The 22,459-nt window shown below is 40.7% G+C and overlaps 1 protein-coding gene across 1 annotated transcript in view; it reads right to left on the bottom strand.

Annotated features, from left to right (window-relative positions):
- Window positions 1-22,459, bottom strand: part of LOC120534650 (zinc finger protein 208-like) — a 95,827-nt gene that overhangs the window by 26,662 nt on the left and 46,706 nt on the right. The window contains exons 5-6 of the mRNA XM_039762241.1: window positions 18,716-19,075; window positions 3,944-4,743 (exon numbers count right to left, since the gene is read on the bottom strand). Of these exons, the coding sequence (XP_039618175.1) occupies window positions 3,944-4,743; window positions 18,716-19,075 (1,160 nt within the window). The remainder of the gene's footprint in view (window positions 1-3,943; window positions 4,744-18,715; window positions 19,076-22,459) is intronic.

The raw sequence follows: 22,459 nt of genomic DNA, 5'->3' as shown, positions 1-22,459 counted from the left end.
GAGGAGTTGGTAAAATGTACCTTGTGCTTAGACGACATCACTTTGATATGCAGGGAGTGTATTTTGTCAGGAATGCATTGAACAAAGCAGGGATGAAACTGAACAAGAGACAGACTGAGCGTCAACTACAAGGCAGGTGGAAGGAGAAGTTCGGACGTAGCGAAAAAGGTGCCTAGAGGGCCAATAAAAGTCCTATGAATTAACTTTGGGGAGAAGAAGGAAAGAGTGATTGGAGGGAAATGGAAAAGAAAGTTCATCGTTTAACAAGCCTCTGGAAGATAAGGAAATTATGATATGAGGGCAAGATCTTGCTGATTCAATTGGTAATATTACCTAGGCTGTTTTTTTCTGTATTTACCCACAAGGGAGTTTTTAAAAAGAATAGAAAGAATGGTTTTACTTTTTTCTGAGAGGTCTACTTATGAAAGGTTAGCGAGGGGAAAAAAAAAGGGGGGCGGATGGGGATCTCCCAGACCTAAGGGTCCTGTTAAGACTGAAATATACAGCAATGTATCTAAACTTGATACAAAGGATGAGAGGAAGGGCAGCAGAACTAGCCAGGCATATGAAAAAGTTTGGTCTGTTTACAACCCAAAATAAAAATCACAAGTCAGAATCTTCAAAATATATACAGGTGCCGGTCATAAAATTAGAATATCATGACAAAGTTGATTTATTTCAGTAATTCCATTCAAAAAGTGAAACTTGTATATTAGATTCATTCATTACACACAGACTGATGTATTTCAAATGTTTATTTCTTTTAATTTTGATGATTATAACTGACAACTAATGAAAGTCCCAAATTCAGTATCTCGGAAAATTAGAATATCAATTAAGGCCAATGCAAGAAAAGGATTTTTAGAAATGTTGGCCAACTGAAAGGTATGAACATGAAAAGTACGAGCATGTACAGCACTCAATATTTAGTTTGGCACCTGTAAGAGGATGATAGATCGCATTAAGGATTGTGCTTTCACAAATGACAAAAAGGGTCTGTGGAATAAATGGAAAGAACTGGTGTCAGAAATGAAGGGAAGGCAGAAACCGATAACGGAAAATCAAAGAAGGAATCCAAAAAGATATGGAAAAGGTTTGGGGAAAAATTCCCAACAAATAATTTGGCGGATTTATCCTGGCTTTCTGCCCACAAGGTTTTTAGAGACTAATCTGACGCTGAGCAAACAAAAAATACTCCGATATCCCAAATGCCCTAGGGAAGGACGTACAAATGAGGAATCAGTAAGTTGTGTAATGTGGGACTGTCCCGCGGCCACGAGAATATGGCGAAAGGTGAAACGGGACTTGTTAGTAAAGGTCAGTCTTGATCAAGATAATAGTTTTTGGAAGAGCGAGAAAAAAGAAAGGTTAAGAGAAAAGACTGGGAAAGAACAAACATGGTTAAAGGGGTCTAATGGAAGGCCCGGTGTGTGTTAACTAACATGAAAAAAGTTGAACCTCCACAGAACATAACTAAAATGTTTAAAGAAAACATCTCCCTTTATGAGAAGATCATCCTTCATGTTAAGATAGCACAAATAAAAGAAAGATATTTTAAACCTTTATATGATGATGAAATTTATAGTCACAAGGGATCTGCACTGGCAATCGGAAGGTTGCTGGTTCGAATCCCGTAAATGCCAATAGGGACTCTGCTCTGTTGGGCCCTTAACCTGCAATTGCTGAGCGCTTTGAGTAGTAAGAAAAGCGCTATATAAATGCAAAGAATTATTATAGTGATTACGTTATTTTTTATGAAATCGGCATGCTTTGGCTGCTTCCAAGAAATTGAAGTGAAAGGGAGCCAAAAGAGAAAAGCTAATAAGATTTTACGTTCATAACTGTTTTTATAAGATATGAAATAAACAAATAATAATAAAAAAAAAAAGCTGCCCAAGCCTGTTAGAATTTTTTTTTTTTGGTATGGCTTCTGTTTATTATTATAGTATTAGCCACACAGTAAGAACAAACTGTTTAAACACACACACACACACACATATATATACATACATACACATTATATACATATACACACACCACACACACACCATGTGTATAGAAAAGAATCCCCGCCTTCAAAAATTCCCATTTTTTGTTTTACAGCCTTAAATGAAAAACACACACAAAAAATATTTCTTCCCAGCTTTACGTACTCAATGCAACCTATAACATCCAAGTGAAAGAGATCACAGGTACAGTTCAGAAAAATGATAAAAAAAATCAAAAACAAGACGTACTGAGGTTAGTAAAGGATCACCACTCCAATGTCAATGTCATTTTGTTGACCCTCCTTTAGCTTTAATGACACCCTTGAGTCTGTTGGGATTTGTCTCTATCAGCTTTGCACATTTAGACTGAGTTATTAACATTTGCCCCCCACTCTTCTTTACAGTTTAACTGTTCAAGTTCAGTCAAATTGGATGGTGAGCGTTGGTGGTCTGCTATCTTCAAGTCTTTCCACAGATTTTCAGTGTGATTTAGGTCTGGGCTCTGACTGGGCCACACCAGGACATTCACTGTTTTCTCCATCAGCCACTGTGTAGTCAATTTTGCTGTGTGCTTCGGGTGGTGGTCTTGTTGAAAGGTGAACATTCTGCCCATTTTCAACTTTCTGGCAGAGGGTATCAGGTTTTCCTCAAGAATTTGATGGTAGTTTGCCTCATCCATTTTTCATTCTACCCAAATGAGAGCCCCAGGCCCTGCAGCAGAGAAACACCCGTACAACAGGATGCTGCCCCCTCCACGCTTTACTGTAGGTATGGTGTGTTGTGGATGGTGAGCTGCATTGGTGGACCTTTTGGTATTGAGGCCAAATAGTTCAATTTTGGTCTCGTCTGACCATAAGACCTTTTTCCACTTGGCATCAGAATCTTCAAGGTGCATTCCGGCAAAGCTCAAACGAACCTTAATGTGGCCTTTCTTGAGAAATGGCTTTTACCTTGCGATCCTCCTGAACAAGCCACAATCATGGAGCGCTTGTGAAATTGTTGTCACATGCACACAATGACCACTCTCTGCCATCAAATCCTGTAACTCCTTCAAAGTGGCCACTCAGTTTCCTCCCTGCTCTTCCATCCAGTTTGGAGGGACGGCCGGATCCAAGGAGGGTCCTAGTAGTACCAGACACTTGCCACTTCTTTATTATGGACTTTACTGTGCTCCTTAGGATTGATGGAGCCTTTGAGATTTGTTTGTCTCCATTTCCTGCCTTATGTCTGTCCACAACTCTATTCCTGAGATCTTTTGAAAGTGGCTTGCCACCCATAGTCAGTTGTTTGCTGTCAGTTGCACTACCAAGCAAGGGAATGAATGCACCAGGAACAGCTTCACTAATCACACTCATTACAATTGATCACAGGTGGAAGGACGCCAGTAACCAGGGTCTGCAACAGAAATGGTGGGCACTGACACCTGATTGAGTTGAGGAGGGGTGTGATCCTTTGTTAATCTCAGGATTTCTTGTTTTTGATTTTTTTAAATTCTTCTCAATTGTAGCTATGATATCTTTTACTTGGATGTTAGAGATTGCATTGAGTAAGTAAAGCTGGAAAAAAATATTGGTTTGTGTGTTTTCATTTAAATTTTCCTGTATAAATAATGCCCCACATCTTTTTCCTTAGTTTGAATATATTTGAATATTTAAATTACTTTTTTATTTTGGAATATTCAAATCTTTTCTGGCTATTTTGACATCCCTAGTTTATGTTATTGTAAAGGTGTAGCGCTGCATCATTTTGTATATTGTGACTGATTTGTGTTCGGAACTCTCCTCATAGGATTTCCATTACTTAGTGCCTTGCACTTCAATAAGAATTTTTGGAAGGTTCTGAAGATTCCTTTTTTAAGACAATCCTTTGCCACATGTAGAACACGAATGAGGCTTCTCTCCAGTGTGAGCTCTTCTCTGGGTATCAAGTTGGCTCTTCATAAAGAAGCTTGCTCAGAAAAAAGAATTCTTTCCATTGTGAATATGTGTGTGTTTCTTGAGAGTGGTCCAATGAGAGAATCTTTTGCCACATTCATTACAACAATATGGCTTCTCTCCACTATGAGTTTTGGAGTGACTGTGAAAATTGCTTAGTTGCGAGAATCGCTTGCCACATTCTGAACAGCAATATGGCTTCTCGCCAGTGTGAATTCTTCTGTGAGTCTTAAGATTTGTACAGTTTGAGAATTGCTTGCCACATTCTGAACAACTGTATGGCTTCTCTCCTGTGTGAATCCTTGTGTGCCTTTGATATGGTCTACTATCAGAGAATCGTTTACCACACTCAGAACAGCAATATGGCTTCTCTCCAGTATGAATTCTTGTGTGGGTTTGAAGACTCTTATTGCAGGTGAATCGTTTGCCACATTCAGAGCAGCAATACGGCTTCTCTCCGGTGTGAATTCTCATGTGGGTCTGAAGATGCCATTTCACAACAAATTGCTTTCCACATTCAGAACAATCATAGCGTTTTGGTTTTGTAGGACCCAATTCATCTTTGTGTTTAGGTGTACACTCAAAAGTTTTTCTCTGGTCTTGGCAGACAGACTGAGTTGATGAAGCGGTGTTCTGCACCTGCGGCTTACTGTTGGTTGCATCTATTCTTGTAAGTATCACAACAGGCTGAGAGCTTCCCTGCAAAGAGGCTGCTTCCAAACTCACATTCTCACACTTCATATTTTCATTGGGAGGTGTCTGTTGAGATCTGTACTGAAGACTGGGCCGAGATGAGAAGAAGCTACCACTGTCCTGTACACCTGCAGAGATACAAATTTTTTCATTTAAGAAGGATTAAAAGAAACCAGATAAGATAGAAATCTTCAAGTGCAGAAGAGCTTTTTCCTGCTGAATCTCAAGTGATACCATGCGGCTGCCCACTGGACACCAAGCTATCACGCTAAAAACGGACTAATTTGTTTGTTAGTGACAGATTCACTTTTACTCTCCTTAACATACTGAAGAAGAAAAAAAACACAAACATGGAAAACACTGAGACACAGAAGAGTGAGAAAAAGAAAAGAAAAAACATAAAACCCCATGCCACGATTATTACGTTTTAGTTAAAACTTACAATGCAGACTAAAGAGAAATCGTAAAGAACATAATTTGAGACTTGTTACTATTTCTCAACTTCAATTTATCATAAAGCTTTTATTAAATTACATAAGCATTGTGAAGAACAAAGTATTGTGTTAAATCTTATTCAATTTGCTAATTTTACTTTATCAAGTTCTCATGGAGTAAGAACAACAAGCAGTTGAGAGGAAATATTATTTATGAACGGGAAATCAACAAGGAATCAGCTGGTGAAAAAAAGACACAGTTCACAAGTTTTTGACTTCATTTTGTTAAGAACCTTCCAAAAAGTGCAAGGTCATTGTTAATTATTTAAGGAGAAAACAAATGGCAGAGTTCTGTTTTCATTTCACTGAATTAAGGGTTGCGAAAATACTCCTCTTCAATTTCATGACACAATTGGAAGAATATTTCATTTATAAAATGGAAGGCCATGAAGTGATTCTGTGACAAAGGAAAGCGTACCATCAGTTTTGTCCACATCTAGAATAATGCCAAATAATAATCCAAAATAACTTGTTGAATCACAACACACTCATGGTATATAAATGGAAGAACACAAACACATTAAAAAACATTAACGAAATCCTGCTGCTACCCTACTAAGTCGACCTGCACAGGTTGTTAACTTTTATGGCTCCTTTACTTTCACACGTCTCGGCATGACCAGCCGTCACACTTTCTTACATCTCTGGCGGCCACTCTTCTTTTCCTGTAAATATGCTGGAAAAATAGGCCAGAAACTAAAAACCTGCAAAATACTGGATATGCCTACAAAAAAAAAAAAAAACTTGGTGTTGCTGTAAGAGATGTTGCCACAAAATACTAAAGTACGAGTATTGAATATGCAAACAGCATAGCTCGTTATTTTATTTTGCCCCTAACACACTACTGTAGAATTTTTTTTTTTTTTTTAAAACGGGTCACTCAGCCCTGAAGAGGGATCGATAATTCTTGTGGCAGACGGCCAGCAGCTCATCCTGGCCAGGAAGCCCCTGAGATGGAAGGATGGGGGAAGGCAGCTTTTCAGGGACACTGCCTCCCCCAAAACACTAGATGGCAGCTCCCCTGGAGTGTAACAGTGCCCACGGATTCCTGCAGGGACTTGGGAGTGCGGTTTGTGGAAGTAACCCACGAGAAAGACAGGAATAGTTCAATCAATCAGTCTTTCTTTAGTCACAGATGAGTGCATGGATTCAGGCTTTGCAAAGCAGAAGAGCAACATTTTCCAGTTTCAATTGGCTTTTAATATTCATTTTCCTCCCTCCCCCTTACATAGGAAACAGCATCTCAGCATTCTTTTTTGATGTGCGAGTCAAGATGGCCCCCAGAAAAGGAAAAGTCACCTTTCCTGTGTCTAACAGACGCGGTCCTAAAGAAGGAAGTTGTCTTATGTCAGCTTACTGCAGTGTTTCTCAAATAGTGGGGCTTCGTCAAGGGGGGTGCGTTTGACCTCGGGGAACATGCTTTTTTATTTTTCTTTTAAATTTTTTTTGAATTTAGAATGCACTTTAAATCTTTTCTGTTACATTTAATAAAGCTATTCTTTGTTGTAAATTGGTCCATATTTCTTTCTTTTTTTATTCTCTTATACATTAATAAGGATACAAGTGTTATGCAGAGGTGTACTTATAACAATTTTATAGACAAATGATACCATTTATAGTCACGCGGGGGGGTGCGAGATGTTTTCTTCTTCCTGGGGGGGGCATGACAGAAAATAATTGAGAAGTACTGGCTTACTGCAACCTGTCTTTTGAAAGACGTCTGTATGAATAACCTACCATTATAGCAAAATAACTTTTAACAGCTTGCAAGCAGTTACATTTTCTATCACAGGTTTCTCAGCCCGGTTGGGTACCGTGGGGGCCACCAGGAAGAGATGCGAGAGGACCGGAGGAGCCGGAGTCGGGAGGTGTAGGACACAGCTTGCTGGGAGGTGTGGAGGAGAGAATATTCGATAGCATTATTGTGTATTCAGTTGCCTGTTTATTGTGGTTGGGGTGCTTTGGACACACTGCTTAAAAAGAAGAAGAATTAAAATAGTTCGGAGTGCTTTGAACCTGTGTCTGCGTCCGTTTGTTGGGTTTAAACGGGCGATACTGACCCCTAGCGTCCTTACACTCCGTTCATTTAATTTCTCCAAGAATAACAGCATCACTCCGAGTGCTAAAGGTGACTTAAGGCCCACTTTATTACAATATTAGGTCACTTGTTTCATGTAAAATTATGGCTCTCTGTGCAATGGGAAAATTTACCTTAAGTTTCTATTAGTCTCTCCATGTTCTTTAAAAGTACATTAATGTGAAAGCCAGATCCACTGCACTAATTAGTTTTATAAATTTAAAAAGTTCAATTGTATCAGGTAATCTCTGCTTACCTCAGGTGAAGCCTCATTAAGTCGAAATATAATGTACTTTGGCTTGTACTCTAGACGTTGGGAGCTTTATAACTAAACGTTCACTTAGTCTTTTTGATTGCTCCAAAATATTCCCCCCGGGTCTTGTTATAGAAAGTGACAAGTCCACTATGACTCCCGAGTCCTTCTCATGAAGTGTACTTTCAAGGAGTAGCTTCAGTGACAGACTAAGGAGATCGTTCCTCCCCCACACTATGCGACTCTTCAATTCCATCCGGGGGAGTAAATGCGAACATTAATTTTATTTTAATTCTTTTCATCTTTATTACTATTTAATTTAATATTGTTTCTTTGTATCAGTATACTGCTGCTGGATTATGTGAATTTCCCCTTGGGATTAATAAAGTATATATCTATCTAAGTTCCAGACCTCCTATTGTGTATTCAGATCTAACATCTTTACTTCCTATGTGTAATACGTTACATTTACTGACATTAAAATTTCATCTGTCTAAGCCTGTATGCCAAGTTCCCCTGTACAACTTTAGTATTGTCAAAAAACCTAACCAGCCTATTATAAATTCTTTGTATTGTGATGGATGGCAGGGATAAAAAGAGGTAATCTTGACTGGGATGGATGAGGTGTTTTTTTCCTGGCGGAGAGGCTACCATAGACGGATAGCATTGAGGGACTGACATCCTGGCCAGGGATGGTTGCTGTTCCATTTTACTGGCTTCTCGGCCAGAAAATGGAAGGACAGAGGGAGACTACCACCTACCAGTACACTAGGAGGAGGCATCCCTGTGGTGTAACACCCGTTGTGCTACATGGGAATTACACTTCTTGTGAGCAGACCTGTTGGGGCATTTGAGCTTCTAGCAGGAGCTGCCGGGGGTTAGGATCTCTGGTCAGCTGGAGATTCCGCCTGACCCAGAAGTACTTCCTGGTTATGTCACTGCCATGCTGGAAGTACTTACTGGGTTTGGTTAAAAAGGAGCAAGAGAGAAGAAGAAGCAGAAAGCAGATAAGACAGGATTGTCTGTGTGCCTGAATTAAAGAAAAGAAAAAAAAATTCTGTAGATAAAATCTTTTGAATCCAGGATTTGTGTGGACTGCAATGCTGTCTGGGGAGTCTGAGGCGCCCCCTTGTGGTCAATATTGATGTGCATACATTACCAGTGCAACACTCCCACCTTTCCACTTTTTAATTACCTTCAGTAATACTGATTGTTTCCTTATTGTGATTATGTAACATTACTTCTATTTATTATTTATGTTCATATATTTCATTTCTATTTATGTTATTTGTATGTTTTCTTTTATTCTATTATTGTAAAGCACTTTGGCCACAGCATTCCTATGTTATTTTAAATGTGCTATTTAAATAAATTGACAATGACATAGTGAGAAGTTTAACAAAAATGAGACCTTTTATTAGCCAGCTACAAAGATTAGAACATGCAACGTAATTCAAGTCCAATGCATAACCTGAACTGGTACAAAGACAAACATTAAAAACAAGTTTAAAACAAAAACAAAAAAAAAGTTTAGGTTACCAAAAACTGAAAAATAGTGTAATTTCCTAGAGTAATTAAAACGAGAACAAGTAGTGGGTTAACAAGTTACTGCTTTTATGCTGCAATGGAAGTTAATGAAGCCTAAAAGTTGATGCAAACAATTCCTACAGGTGTCCCAGCTTTGGTCGATTACTTACAAACCCTCTATCCGTATAAATGTAATTTGGGAACAAACAGTGTGGCTACACCATGTGAATTATTGTTTGGACAATATTGCACTGTACATTGCTATCATAATGGCAAGAAAAAAGCGCCAATTAACAGATAAACAGAAACCATCCATTATAAGCCTTTAACAATGTAGGGTCAACAGCTCAAAATGCGTCTTACTAAAATTGCACTTAACAGTTTTTTTTTTTTTTTAAACATCTGCTCATCTAAAACACAGTCAGCTGTATTATACAGAAAGTGGTCCGCCTCCACCGGGACGACTGCATTACGTGGTGAAGAGTAAAACAATCAAATTTGGTACTCGCATTTGCAGAAGATGCTGAAAGTGTGTGTCAATACATCTCTGTGCCCATTTCCGCCTGCTCAAGTACAGTCTTTGCAATGTCACAGGATCGACCGGAGGGCCACTTTTTCGTGGGCCACCCTGTATTAGGGTCACTTGATGTTAATGGTTCAAACGTATCTACTCCCGGATTTATATCCAGGTTAATATCAATTACTAAAATCGAGGCAATGTTCCCCTATTGTTGGCGTTTTAACATACATTGTTAAAAAAAACAAAAAAAACAGACATTTCAGTCTAATTAAAAAGCACTACTTTTGAGTTTCAATGTTAAGAAAGAAATATATCAAAGAGAAAAAAAAGTGTAGTATTTATTATTCCATAAAATTGCAGAACTGGTCAAAGTTGTAACCATTTTTCACCAAAATATCTCTATATATAATCTTCATTTGGATCGCGAATGAATTAGAAGAAGCACTAGATGGCAGTAGAGAGACAGCTAAAACATAGGCATTGCATTAAGACTCTCCTCCAGGCGTATACTACTGAAGACTGTAGTACGCCAGTCACACTTCAAAACACAGACAATCAAACTAAACAAATTGTTGTGCTTTAAATTAACTAAAGAGATCTTCATTTAGATTTTGATCTTTGCTGTCTGCGAATTCCACGCATGCGTAGACTACTTTCCAGTTTAGTATGTTGTTGTTACTCACGGATGTCAACAATGTGTCAGAATAACGAAAGGGGTGGTGGACAGTGTTACGCTGGTTAGCTCCTGAGGCCTGGTTAGAGAATGCGATTGCCGAAGATAAAAGGTTCGTGCCTACGTAACATATGAATGAAAGAAAGACAGTGGGTAAAATGAATGATAACGTAACAGCACGTTCCAAAAATTATTATTGTTACGTTGTAGCTGGCGAGTGCTGCGCGTCTCACAGTTGTACCGTGGCTTGCTCACATGTCAGTGAAGTGATCCCTATTTATGCTTTAAAGAGCCTGGATACCTGTGTGTCCCCCTTTTATAACCATTGCTCCGTGTATATTGCCTTACTCTTTGGATTGCCACAAAGCAACCTGCGAGATTGGAGAGAAGACATCATGAGAGGAAACGATAGCGTCGTGAAAACGAGACGGACTGTGAACGGACAGAAACAGAAATGCTCCTACACCACCACATAATTACTATTCGGACAGCGATTCCGAGTAGGCCGTTCAAATCAATATCCAAGGGTTTTCTTTTGTGATTTTGTTTCCCTTATAAAAAAATCATAATGCTGTGCGACGAAGGGCCCAGTTCACGACTGGCAGCCGCGTTTAAACAGGGAGCCCTTCACAGACAACTTTAACACGCGCAACGTAGTTGGGCGCACATGGCTAGTTATGGATAAATGTCAAACTGCTAGCCTAGAGCAAAAATAAAACTCTAGCGTCCATTTCAGTTTGTTTTCAGGTGAGCTATACTCATTTAAAAGGAAGTTCATCTCTACCAGTTTCCCCAACGTTTTTTTTCTATAACTTTATAGAGTGAATGCTCCAACCAGAATTCATCAATTGGTTAAACTAAAGGACCTGCTTATACAGTGGTGTGAAAAACTGGTTGCCCCCTTCCTGATTTCTTATTCTTTTGCATGTTTGTCACACAAAATTTTTTTGATCATCAAACACATTTAACCATTAGTCAAATATAACACAAGTAAACACAAAATGCAGTTTTTAAATGATGGTTTTATTATTTAGGGAGAAAAAAAAATCCAAACCTACATGGCCCTGTGTGAAAAAGTAATCGCCCCCTGAACCTAATAACTGGTTGGGCCACCCTTAGCAGCAATAACTGCAATCAAGCGTTTCCGATAACTTGCAATGAGTCTTTTACAGCGCTCTGGAGGAATTTTGGCCCACTCATCTTTGCAGAATGGTTGTAATTCAGCTTTATTTGAGTGTTTTCTAGCATGAACCGCCTTTGTAAGGTCATGCCATAGCATCTCAATTGGATTCAGGTCAGGACTTTGACTAGGCCACTCCAAAGTCTTCATTTTGTTTTTCTTCAGCCATTCAGAGGTGGATTTGCTGGTGTGTTTTGGGTCATTGTCCTGTTGCAGCACCCAAGATCGCTTCAGCTTGAGTTGACAAACAGATGGCCGGACATTCTCCTTCAGGATTTTTTGGTAGACAGTAGAATTCGTGGTTCCATCTATCACTGCAAGCCTTCCAGGTCCTGAAGCAGCAAAACAACCCCAGACCATCACACTACCACCACCATATTTTACTGTTGGTATGATGTTCTTTTTCTGAAATGCTGTGTTCCTTTTACGCCAGATGTAGGGGACATTTGCCTTCCAAAAGTTCAACTTTTGTCTCATCAGTCCACAAGGTATTTTCCCAAAAGTCTTGGCAATCATTGAGATGTTTCTTAGCAAAATTGAGATGAGCCCTAATGTTCTTTTGCTTAACAGTGGTTTGCATCTTGGAAATCTGCCATGCAGGCCGTTTTTGCCCAGTCTCTTTCTTATGGTGGAGTCGTGAACACTGACCTTAATTGAGGCAAGTGAGGCCTGCAGTTCTTTAGACGTTGTCCTGGGGTCTTTTGTGATCTCTCGGATGAGTCGTCTCTGCGCTCTTGGGGTAATTTTGGTCGGCCGGCCACTCCTGGGAAGGTTCACCACTGTTGCATGTTTTTGCCATTTGTGGATAATGGCTGTCACTGTGGTTCGCTGGAGTCCCAAAGCTTTAGAAACGGCTTTATAACCTTTACCAGACTGATAGATCTCAATTACTTCTGTTCTCATTTGTTCCTGAATTTCTTTGGATCTTGGCATGATGTCTAGCTTTTGAGGTGCTTTTGGTCTACTTCTCTGTGTCAGGCAGCTCCTATTTAAGTGATTTCTTGATTGAAACAGGTGTGGCAGTAATCAGGCCTGGGGGTGGCTACGGAAATTGAACTCAGGTGTGATACACCACAGTTAGGTTATTTTTGAACAAGGGGGCAATTACTTTTTCACACAGGACCATGTAGGTTTTTAACCTGCAGCTACCATTTAGCAGACTCACTGAAGAATTCATGGTGGCATGCACCACAGAAGCCCTACAGTACAGGGACTCCAAGGATTGTAAGATGTCAGTAGCTGGCATTGAGGTGAGGATAGGCAGGAAATGGAGGACGGAGAAGACTGTGGAGGTGGCAGAGTCACGTCTGAGACAGAAGGCTCTGGTGGGCACTGCGGCAACAGGTAGAGCACGTCTAGGCTACTTCCCAAAGACCCAGGTCGGCAAGGCCCAAAGGAGAGAATCCATCTACTCCAGGAAGAGGTCCGAGCAGGGGTGGAAGAAAAGAGAGTAAGCAGAGCAGTAGGACTCTGGCAACAGGGTGCGTGGACAAGATGGGAGAGTGAAGAATCACCTGGTTGGACATAATGCTGGGAGATTTCTTTCATGTCCGGTTCCTGGTGCAGGCGGTCTATGATGCCCTGGCAAGCCCAGCAAATCTCCACGTCTGGGGAAGAACGAGACACCATCCTGCCCACTTTGTTCAGGAAGAGGCTCTCTACAACATCTACTCAGCAGCTGCCCTAAGGCTCTGGCAGATGGCCGCTACCGGTGGCGCCACGACAAGGTGCTCAAAGCAGTTGCTGAAAATTGGCTGCAGCCATCAAAACAAGCAAACTGCTCCATGGCTCAAAGAAGGCAGTTACCTTAGTTAAAGCAGGAGAGCAATCCCAGGCAAAGGCAGTAATAACAGGCCTCTTCCACACAGCCTCTGACTGGCAGCTGCAGGCTGACTTGGGAAACCAGCTAAAGTTCCTGCAGTAAATCGTAACAACACTCACACCAAACATGATCATTACCTCTGAGGCCTCGAAACAGCTGATGATGCTGGAACTGACAGTACCCTGGGAAGAGTGAATCGAGGAAGCTAGCAAGAGGAAACGCGCCAAGTACCAGGAGCTGGTGGAGGAGTGCAGGGACAGAGGCTGGAGGGCACGCAGAGAAAGTCTCAAGGTGGCTTTGGATAAAGAGGGCTGATCCGTGGATCGCTACTGGGATGCAAGTTGGGGATTGATCAACCCTGGCTGGGTCGCCTGAGCGAGGGTGTATGATGTTGCGAGACCTGAAACACAAGATGACCTCAGGATACATCCCTGATGATGGGTACCAGTGCATCCAGGTGATGTTTCTTATATAATAAGGAATTTGAAATAATTATCTAAACTCTTATTTTGCAGCCCTACTTTCATTTAAACAAAATATCTTTTATGCAACATTGTTAAAATGAAGCTTGCTGTCTGTCACTGAAACAGTGTCGACGTCATTCTTGTTCTGCCTCCCCTTGCTGATGCACGGCATCAATAAAATAAACTCTTGTCCAAAGTCACTCCATTTCCAGTTGTGAGGTTTGCCGTTTTTGTTTTGAACACCACCCCCTGTTCAAATTGTGAAAAAGCAATAAAATACATCTGTGCCACTATAACAATTAAGGTAAAACAACTTTTTACCTATCATTTATATAATCAAAGTAAAAAGTATGTGAACCCCTAGGAATTCTCTATATTTATGTCTAATTCCCATATAAAACATGGTCATATCTTCATGTCAGTCACAATAATGAACAAACACAGTCTACTATAACTGAAGATACACAGATTTTCAGAGAAGTTTTGACCATATTGAATAAATCATTCAAACTGTGAAACTGAAGGTTGGAAAAAGTAAGTGAACCCTAAGCTAATGACTTTTTTAAAGCTCATTGCAGCCCGAATTTAGCACACCTGGAGTCCATTTAATGAAACGAGTTCAGAGGTTTGGTGGCCTAGAATGACTTTGAGTGATCAAAAACACTATAAAGTTTGAGTCTGAGCTTTTGACAAGAAGCATATCCAGATGGGAGTCATGCCTCACACAAAAGAGCTGTCTGAAGAGCTACGATCGAGAATTGTTCATCTACATCAGGCTGGAAAGGGTTATAAAGTCATCTGGAAGATCTGAGATATTCATCAGTCTACTGTTAGGCAAGTTGTCTATAAATGGAGACAATTTGGTATTGTGGCTACTCTGCCTACAAGTGGGTGCCCTGCCAAGATGACCCCAAGAGCACAACGCAAAGTCAGCAATGAGGTAAAGAAGAACCATAGAGTGACAGCAAAGGACTTGAAGAAATCATTAGAACTGGCTAACATCTCTGTTCATGAATCAACTATATGCAAAACATTGAAAAGAAAGGAGTCCATGGAGGGACACCAAGAAGGAAGCCACTGCTATCAAAAAAGAACATTGCTGAACGCCTAAAGGTTGTGAAAGAGCACTTGGACACTCCACAACGGTACTGGGAAAATGTTTTGTGGACTGATGAAACCAAAATTGAACTATTTGGGAGGAACCAGCAGAACTTGATTTGGCGTACAAAGGGCACTGCGTATCAACATTAAAACATCATCCCTACAGTAAAGTATGGTGGAGGGAACATCATGATTTGGGCCTGCTTTGCTGCATCAGTGCCTGGACAGCTTACCATCATTGAGGGTAAAATGAATTCACAAGTTTATCAACAAATTCTCCAGGATAATGTGAGGATGTCTGTCCGTCAACTTAAGCTCAGAAGAGGCTGGGTGATGCAACAGGACAATGACCCAAAACATTGCAGCAAATCCACAGCACAATGGCTTCAGCAGAACAAACTCCTCCTTTTGGAGTGGCCCAGTCAGAGCCCAGATCTCAGTCCTATTGAGATGCTGTGGAATGACTTGAAGAGAGAGAGCCATACACAGAAGACAACCAAAGAATATGGAAGAGTTAAGGCAATTCTGAAGGGAAGAATGGGCTCAAATTCTCTCTGCACGATGTGGAGGTCTGATCTGCAGTTACAGGAAGCACCTGGTTGAGGTCATTGCTGCCAAAGGAGGGTCTTTGGTATAGCGGGTCTGTGGCTTCAAAAAAGGGCCAGTTTTAAATCCATAGAGCCGCGTCGCTCTCCGTGGGCTCGACTGCATGACCGTGCGGAGTTAATGAGGGAGTTACAGCGAGTCACACCTGCGGGTGCGATCGTTCTCGATTGCTTCATTCGCTTCCTGTGGAGTGTGATTAAGGCGCTGCGCCCAACAGAGATGTGAGTGTATAAATACGGGTTGGCACAAAGATAAAAGGAGGGAGAAATCAAAGAGGAAAGAAAAATCAAAGACGGGAGATAAATGAAAGAAATGAGAAAAAGGAGGAATGAGGTTAGAAGACGTGAAAGGCAGTCTTAGCAGGAGGATCTGGCCACCTGGAAGGAGGAGATAGCAGAAGCTGTGGCCCCATGAAGGAGCATTAGCTGTGGCACTCTAGGGGCTAGTTCGCCCCACTGAACATCCAGGTTGAGTGTGGCGAACAAGGCAGGTGCCCTCCCTAGGCATCCGAGATGCGACCACGTGAGTGCGAAGGAAGAAGAGCTGACCTCGGACAGTCTGGCTGTGATGCCTGTAGGCAGCCAAGAAGGAGGTCGGCCAAAAGGAGCTTGTGGCTGCCGAGTTTCTGCCAGCTATGCGAGCAATGGGTGAGCCAGGGAGAAAGAAGGAGGGTGTGCCGAGATTAGGAGGAGGTAGACTGCATTTTAACCTTAGATTTTAATGGATTTATTTATTTATTCCCACCTTTCACTGGATTTTATGGATTTATATATGTACTGGTTTTTTTTTATTTTTAAGAATACTGCACAATGGACACTTGTTGGTTTTTACTTTAGTTTTGACTGGTTTTTAATAAAAGCAATTTAGCACTTTTTCCACCATCCTCTGGCATCAAGAGTGAATTTTCCTAATTTGTCAGCTCATCATGGTCATAACTTTCGACAGTGTTGGTTCAACAGACTCCCATGTGGGAAGAGGGAGACTGTAGGGCACCGGCATCGTCACAGGATCAACCAGTTATTAAATCCCAAGGTTCACTTACTTCTTCCACTACCACTGTGAATGTTGAATTCATTTGTAAAATAAAGACATGAAAGAGTAGAATTTTGTGTGTGTCATTGGCTTTAGCTCATTGTGTATATCAGTACCTGTGACTTACATGAAGATCAGATCACTTTTTATGCAGTAAGCCAGATCACTCCAAAGGGTACACATAATTTTTACTTTGACTGTATAAATCTTTAAGCGTGGAAGTGTGTCTGTCTGTCCGGCCTGGAAGTGCGAGGCTACAGCATGAAGCTCAAAGAATGTCAATGTCAATTTATTTATATAGCACATTTAAAACAACATAGGAACGCTGTGGCAAAAGTGCTTTACAACAACAGAATAAAAGAAAGCAAACAAATAACATAAATAGAAATAAAATATATGAACATAAAATAAATAATAAATAGAAATAATGTTATATAATGAGGAAACCATCAGTATTACTGAAGGTCACAGAATGCAAGTGAATAGAAATGAGTCTTTAATCTTGTTTTAAACAGTTCAATTGTAGACGACTCTTTTATGTGATTAGGTAAAGAGCTCCACAGGCGAGGAGCAGCAGCTGCAAATGCCCTGTCCCCCTTAGTTTTGCACTTGGTACGAGGGACAACAAGAGACAACTGACCAGAAGATCTAAGCACTCTAGATGGCAGGTGTAAAACACACAATTTGGATAATTAGGCAGGAGCAAGCCCATGTAAAGATTTAAAAACTAGCAACAAGATTTTAAATTCAATTCGAAAACTGACAGGCAGCCAGTGTAAAGAAGCTAAAATTGGATTAAGAGAATCAGACTTTCTTGCCCCAACCAGAAAGCGAGCTGAAGCATTCTGGACCAACTGTAACCCGCATATCAGGGATTTGCAAATCCCAGAATAAAGCGAGTTGCAGTAATCAAGGCGAGAAAAAATAAAAGCCTGAGTAGCTTTCTCAAGATCCCTAGAAGATAAAAAAAAGGCTTGATCTTACGAAGCTGGAAAAAGCAACTCTTGACTACAGAATTTACTTGTTTCTCGAAAGTGAGGTTACTGTCAAAGATGATACCTAGATTGCAGATTTGAGGTTTGCAAAAGACAGAGAAAGAGGCGAGAAGTCTCTTTTAGCCGATGGACCCACTATAAGCACCTCCATTTTATTTTGATTCAGATCAAGAAAATTATTAGCCATCCAGGATCTCAGTTCAAAAAGACAGTTGTGCAGTTGATTTATTGCAGAGTTGCAGATGGGAATATAAACCTGGGTATCATCAGCATAGCAGTGAAAAGAAATGTTACATTTCCTAAAAATTTCCAAAGAAAGCAACTCTGTCACCAAAGTGAAACCTCCGAGGAGAGAGAACCTCGCTTAGCCGCCGAGAGACAATGGAGACGAGCACGTCAGCAAAATGAAAAAAAATGAGGAGTCGCTAATACACAACTGATATGATTGATTGACTGACTGAAGTGCCAGAATCCATAGTTTCTAGGAGCCTGGGCTTTTTACAGTTTGGGCTTACACAGCTAGTCTTACATACAAATGTCTACACGTGGAAATGTTGTGTCTGTCTGGCCCGGAAGTGCAAGGCTACAGCACGAAGCTCAAAGAAAGCAACTCTGTTGCCAAAGTGAAACCGTCAAGGAGAGAGAAATTCGCTTAGCCACTGATAGGCAACGGAGGCAAGCAGGTCGGCAAAACGAAACCTCCGAGGACAGAACCTCACTTAGCCGCTAATGCACAACCGATTGTGCACATTGATTGAAGTGCCGGAGTCCATGGGTTTCCAGGAGCCCGGGCTTTTTACAGCAGGGGCTTATACAGCTAGTACATCATAATTAACAATTTTAAAATTGTAGCTTATATACTTTATTTAATTACCACAATCATGTTGAAATGAGCTTAACAGGGAAAAATATGCTGCAAAACTTTACTTAAATCTGACAGAAAACATTTCAAAGCCAAGTTCACCAGACTGGATGAGCAGCAGCATTTCATGGTTCCCAAAACCTTCTCGTCTTATTATGTAACATCTCACAGTCAACATGTCAAACCAGAGTGGCATATTGAAAACAAACAAATTCAGGTTGTAAAACGGCTGTGGGACTGGCAGGTTGTTTATTCAAGTGTACTGTAATGTGAACGCTGCTCTTGAATAATGTCAGTGATTTGAAAGGAGTAAACAGCAGGGAAGTCTGCCCGGGGTAAGTGACTTGTGGAAATTAAACACTGCAGTCACCTGATCAAAACAAACCAGCATATTTCTAAGTTCAAAGTTCAGTGACAATGAAAAGCAGGGCACATCAGGAGTATCACAACAGCCCGAAGCCTTGTGTTGATTTATTTATTTTTGTATCACTCACCTCCTCCAGAATAACCAGAACCTGCTACGCTTGCAGACTTCCTCACGCCACATTCTGAAGAGTTGGACATCAGGTGAACAGAATGACGCTGCAGGAAGCAGAGTTCACTCGGCGTGAAGTCTAAGTCGGGGGTCTCTTCTTTGTGACAGAAAGACGGAGAGACAGGTTCTGATTTACAATCTTTTCCCATTAAACTACTTACAATGTCATTTGAATGCAAGTCTGTGTAGCCGAAATCTGCATCAGATTCTTCTTTAATCCTTACAGTCAGCCCTCCACTACCCTTCTCTGTTATGCTCACACTTCTTTTCTCCATGGTGGGCATCAAATGGAGGCCATCGTACAGTGTGTGATTCTTTTCTTACTTGCCATTAAAGATTTCTTCATGTTTAAAAGGATCCTGGCCAACCTGCTCCATCGTATGCAAACGTTACCGTGTAGGGTAGTGTCCTTTACATGTCTGTAGAAAGAGCAAAAAGAGCTTCACATTATGCTGCACTGAACAAATCACTCATTCCTCAAAGCTTGTTACCCACCACCATAGAGTCCATCAACCTACTCTTCCTCGGGAATTCTTATGATACCACAAATAGTTTTACACACATTTCTTCACTTGTCAAGGTTATGCTTTAAATGGTGTATTGACTAATCTGTACTCCCCACAGTGAGGCTGTCAAATATCCCAACATTTTATTAGTCAGTTGTTGGTGGCACGGTTTGGACTGCGGACCGTGAGAAACACTTTAAAACTCCCAGTGTAAAATTTATGACTTCAGAGTCCTCACAATCATATTTAACATTTTTGTTTTAATAAACATGACTTATGTTTAATTTCATCGGTCACAGATCGCCCCAAATCAGAATTCATCCCGATTCTTCTGTAGGATTTTATAGACTCAAGTATCTGGTAATCCACCAAAGTTGCAGTATACATTATAGTACAGTTCTATTATATAGAACAAGTGTGCTTTTATTCGAGAATAAGACCAAACAACAAAAAATTCAAGCGACAACAAGATACCAAGAAGTCATGATTTACCAGCATTTGTGTGTCTGCTCATACCGCTTCAGGGATATCTTTTACAGGTAGCAAAACTTTACACCGGCTGTTACAGACTGAAATCAAAGGTTTCTTCTTTTTGGGCACATACACCTGCAGCTAAAGTCACTTCAGTACGTGAGCAATTCTCCACGCTAGTGTTTAGATCTGGCAGTGTCATGATGACGGTGTAAGTCCTATTTTACTTTATAGTGCCGCAGTCTATTGGCCGGTGAAAGCACTGAGTTGTCCGTTGTTCTGGTTCTGCCTTTGTCCAGTCTGATAGCGGTCACGGGACATCATATCTTTGATTGCCAGTACAACAAATAGTTCTAAGCCGGCATCAGCCACAGTGCTGCTCTTGTGAAAAGAATGGAGATAAACGCCATCACCTCAGAGAGGGAGAGGCAAGAAAGTCACTGAGGGAATAAAACTGAATAATAAAAAAAAACAAGCCCTAACTTTTACAAGTAGCCAAAATTTACACCAGGTGTTACAGACTCAGATCAAATGCATGTTTTTATTATATTATAGTAATAATAATAGCACCTCACTACTCGAAACACAGAGCACCACAACTCAAACCCAGGACCTTCAGGTTATAGCAGTTCTTACCTCTGCACCATTCAAGAATACATATTATTGTCCTATCGACTGACATTTGAGCTTTGGTTTTTAACACATTGACAGCAATATGTAAATCAAATGTTTTTATTTTTTTTCCTTTTGGTTATATTCTTGAATAAAAGCACACGTGTTTATTTGATATTTGGACTAAAGTCTTCACACATTATACAATTCACGTCATTATTGGTATAACATGGAAAAAGTTCCTGCTTAGGTATGTGTTCAGCATTTCTTGCATTTCCTGTCATCCTACACCCATGAAATGATTGTGTTCCAAATAACTTTATACTGTATTATTTACCCAATATAACTGCAGGCACCCCACACACAGATAAGGAGCCTTGGATTGAGCTGGGAGAACTTTTTGCCCACAAGTTGAGCTCCGTCAAGGGGAAGGATGGGATAGCAGGCTGCTTGTGCTGATTGACGTATTTACAAAACAAAAGACGCTGATGGAGAGGTGCAAATGGATTTAAGGTGGGCCAGGATTACAAGTTTTTTCGTAGCCTTCAGGGATTCTAGTGAGAGATTATACACTAGCTGTCCCCCGCAGCTGCGCCCATGTAGTAGTGAAACAGGACTTTAAAAATCAATAGTCGTTGGCATGGTTTTTGCTCACATAGGGAGAAAAGCATGTGGTCGCGATATCTCTGGCAATCAGCAGCAACCCTCTAAAACACAAGTAGCTCTGATCTCTCACTAAAAATTGTCACGTTACTCCTTAATCTCTAGATCAGGGGTGTTGAACTCTGGGGCTGCAGGTTTTCATTCTGACCCTTTTCCTAATCAATGACCAGTTTTCACTGCTAACTAACTTATATTCCCTTCATTTTAATAGCCCCAATTTTAAGGATTCAGTCCCCTGAATTTATTCCTTTCTTCATTAAATGGCAGCCGAAATGAAATGAAATGTGAAACGAGCGAACAGATAACCAGCTAAACCAATTTCACTCTGTAATGGAAATATTTTTCTCTGTAAAATCCAAAGGTGAAATAAAGAGAGGGAGGGGGAATCAGGAGAGTAGATGGGCGTTGATCGCTCCAGTGCAAACCCAGCTGCATTACTAATGTTTTGGGAGAAACAGCCGGGAATGTTCTAAAGATACAGCCAAGGCTATGTAAGGAGTTGTTTTTCACTTCGAGAGGCTTTTTTCACATGTAAGCATATTACTGTGTCTTCTGGTATCAAGCACTAGTCTCAAGGCCGAGTAGAAGAAAAATAGCGCCGTGTCCCGTGGAAGGAGGGGGTAGGCTGAAACTGATCACTTCTGCATACACTGCTTCCACGTAAGCCGCTTTTGGGCAAGGACACCTAATTAGTATATAAGGGAAGGCTCCGCCCTCAGTTTCTTTGGACGCTCAACCGTGGGGAAAGGCGCACACCGCCCGGTCTTATCTGATAAAAGGCACATGGGTTGATCCTCTGACGAGACTGACATGCGGGCTCCCTCAGTCTACTGGTCTAGGATGATGGCTCTGGGTCTTTTGATGTATGTTACTGTATGTATGTATGTTATTGTAAGTATAAGTTTGTCTCTTTAAGCATATATATTTATTTCTATAACCCATTCATATGTATTTATATGTTATAATTGAATAAGTAAATTTTATTGAAGTATCGGACCTCTTCTCTCTGATTTTTGCCCACTTATTTTAAAAGAACCCCTTGAACCATTTTCCCAAATCAAAACACACTCCAACCAATCTCTTAATGAGAAGCCGATTCTTGCTGATAATTAAACCTGTTATTTAATTCAATGGCTTGTTGCTGCTCTTTTTCTGCCACAGCAGACATTTCCAAAACTGCTGATTTTTTTGTTTTTTTTTCTAAGAACACTGTCAAAATGTTTTGGTGACCTGAGCGATCAACCTTACCAAGACGATCACATTTCTTTATTTTAAGATAATCTGTGATTGGCACAGGTAAGATTGTCGTGTGGCAGCTTGTTTTGCATCTCATTACTGTTTGGCTGCTAATTAAGGAAAAAGAAACTACTAAGGGGCCTGAATCCAGTTAAGTAGCAGCAAAAGCTGGTCACTAATGAAGATGGTTAGAATGAAAACCTGCAGCCACTGTG

This window comes from Polypterus senegalus, chromosome 8 (genome assembly GCF_016835505.1).
Source record: "Polypterus senegalus isolate Bchr_013 chromosome 8, ASM1683550v1, whole genome shotgun sequence".
In the NCBI taxonomy this organism is placed as follows: Eukaryota; Metazoa; Chordata; class Cladistia; order Polypteriformes; family Polypteridae; genus Polypterus; species Polypterus senegalus.
This window is presented reverse-complemented; position numbering and strand designations above follow the sequence as displayed.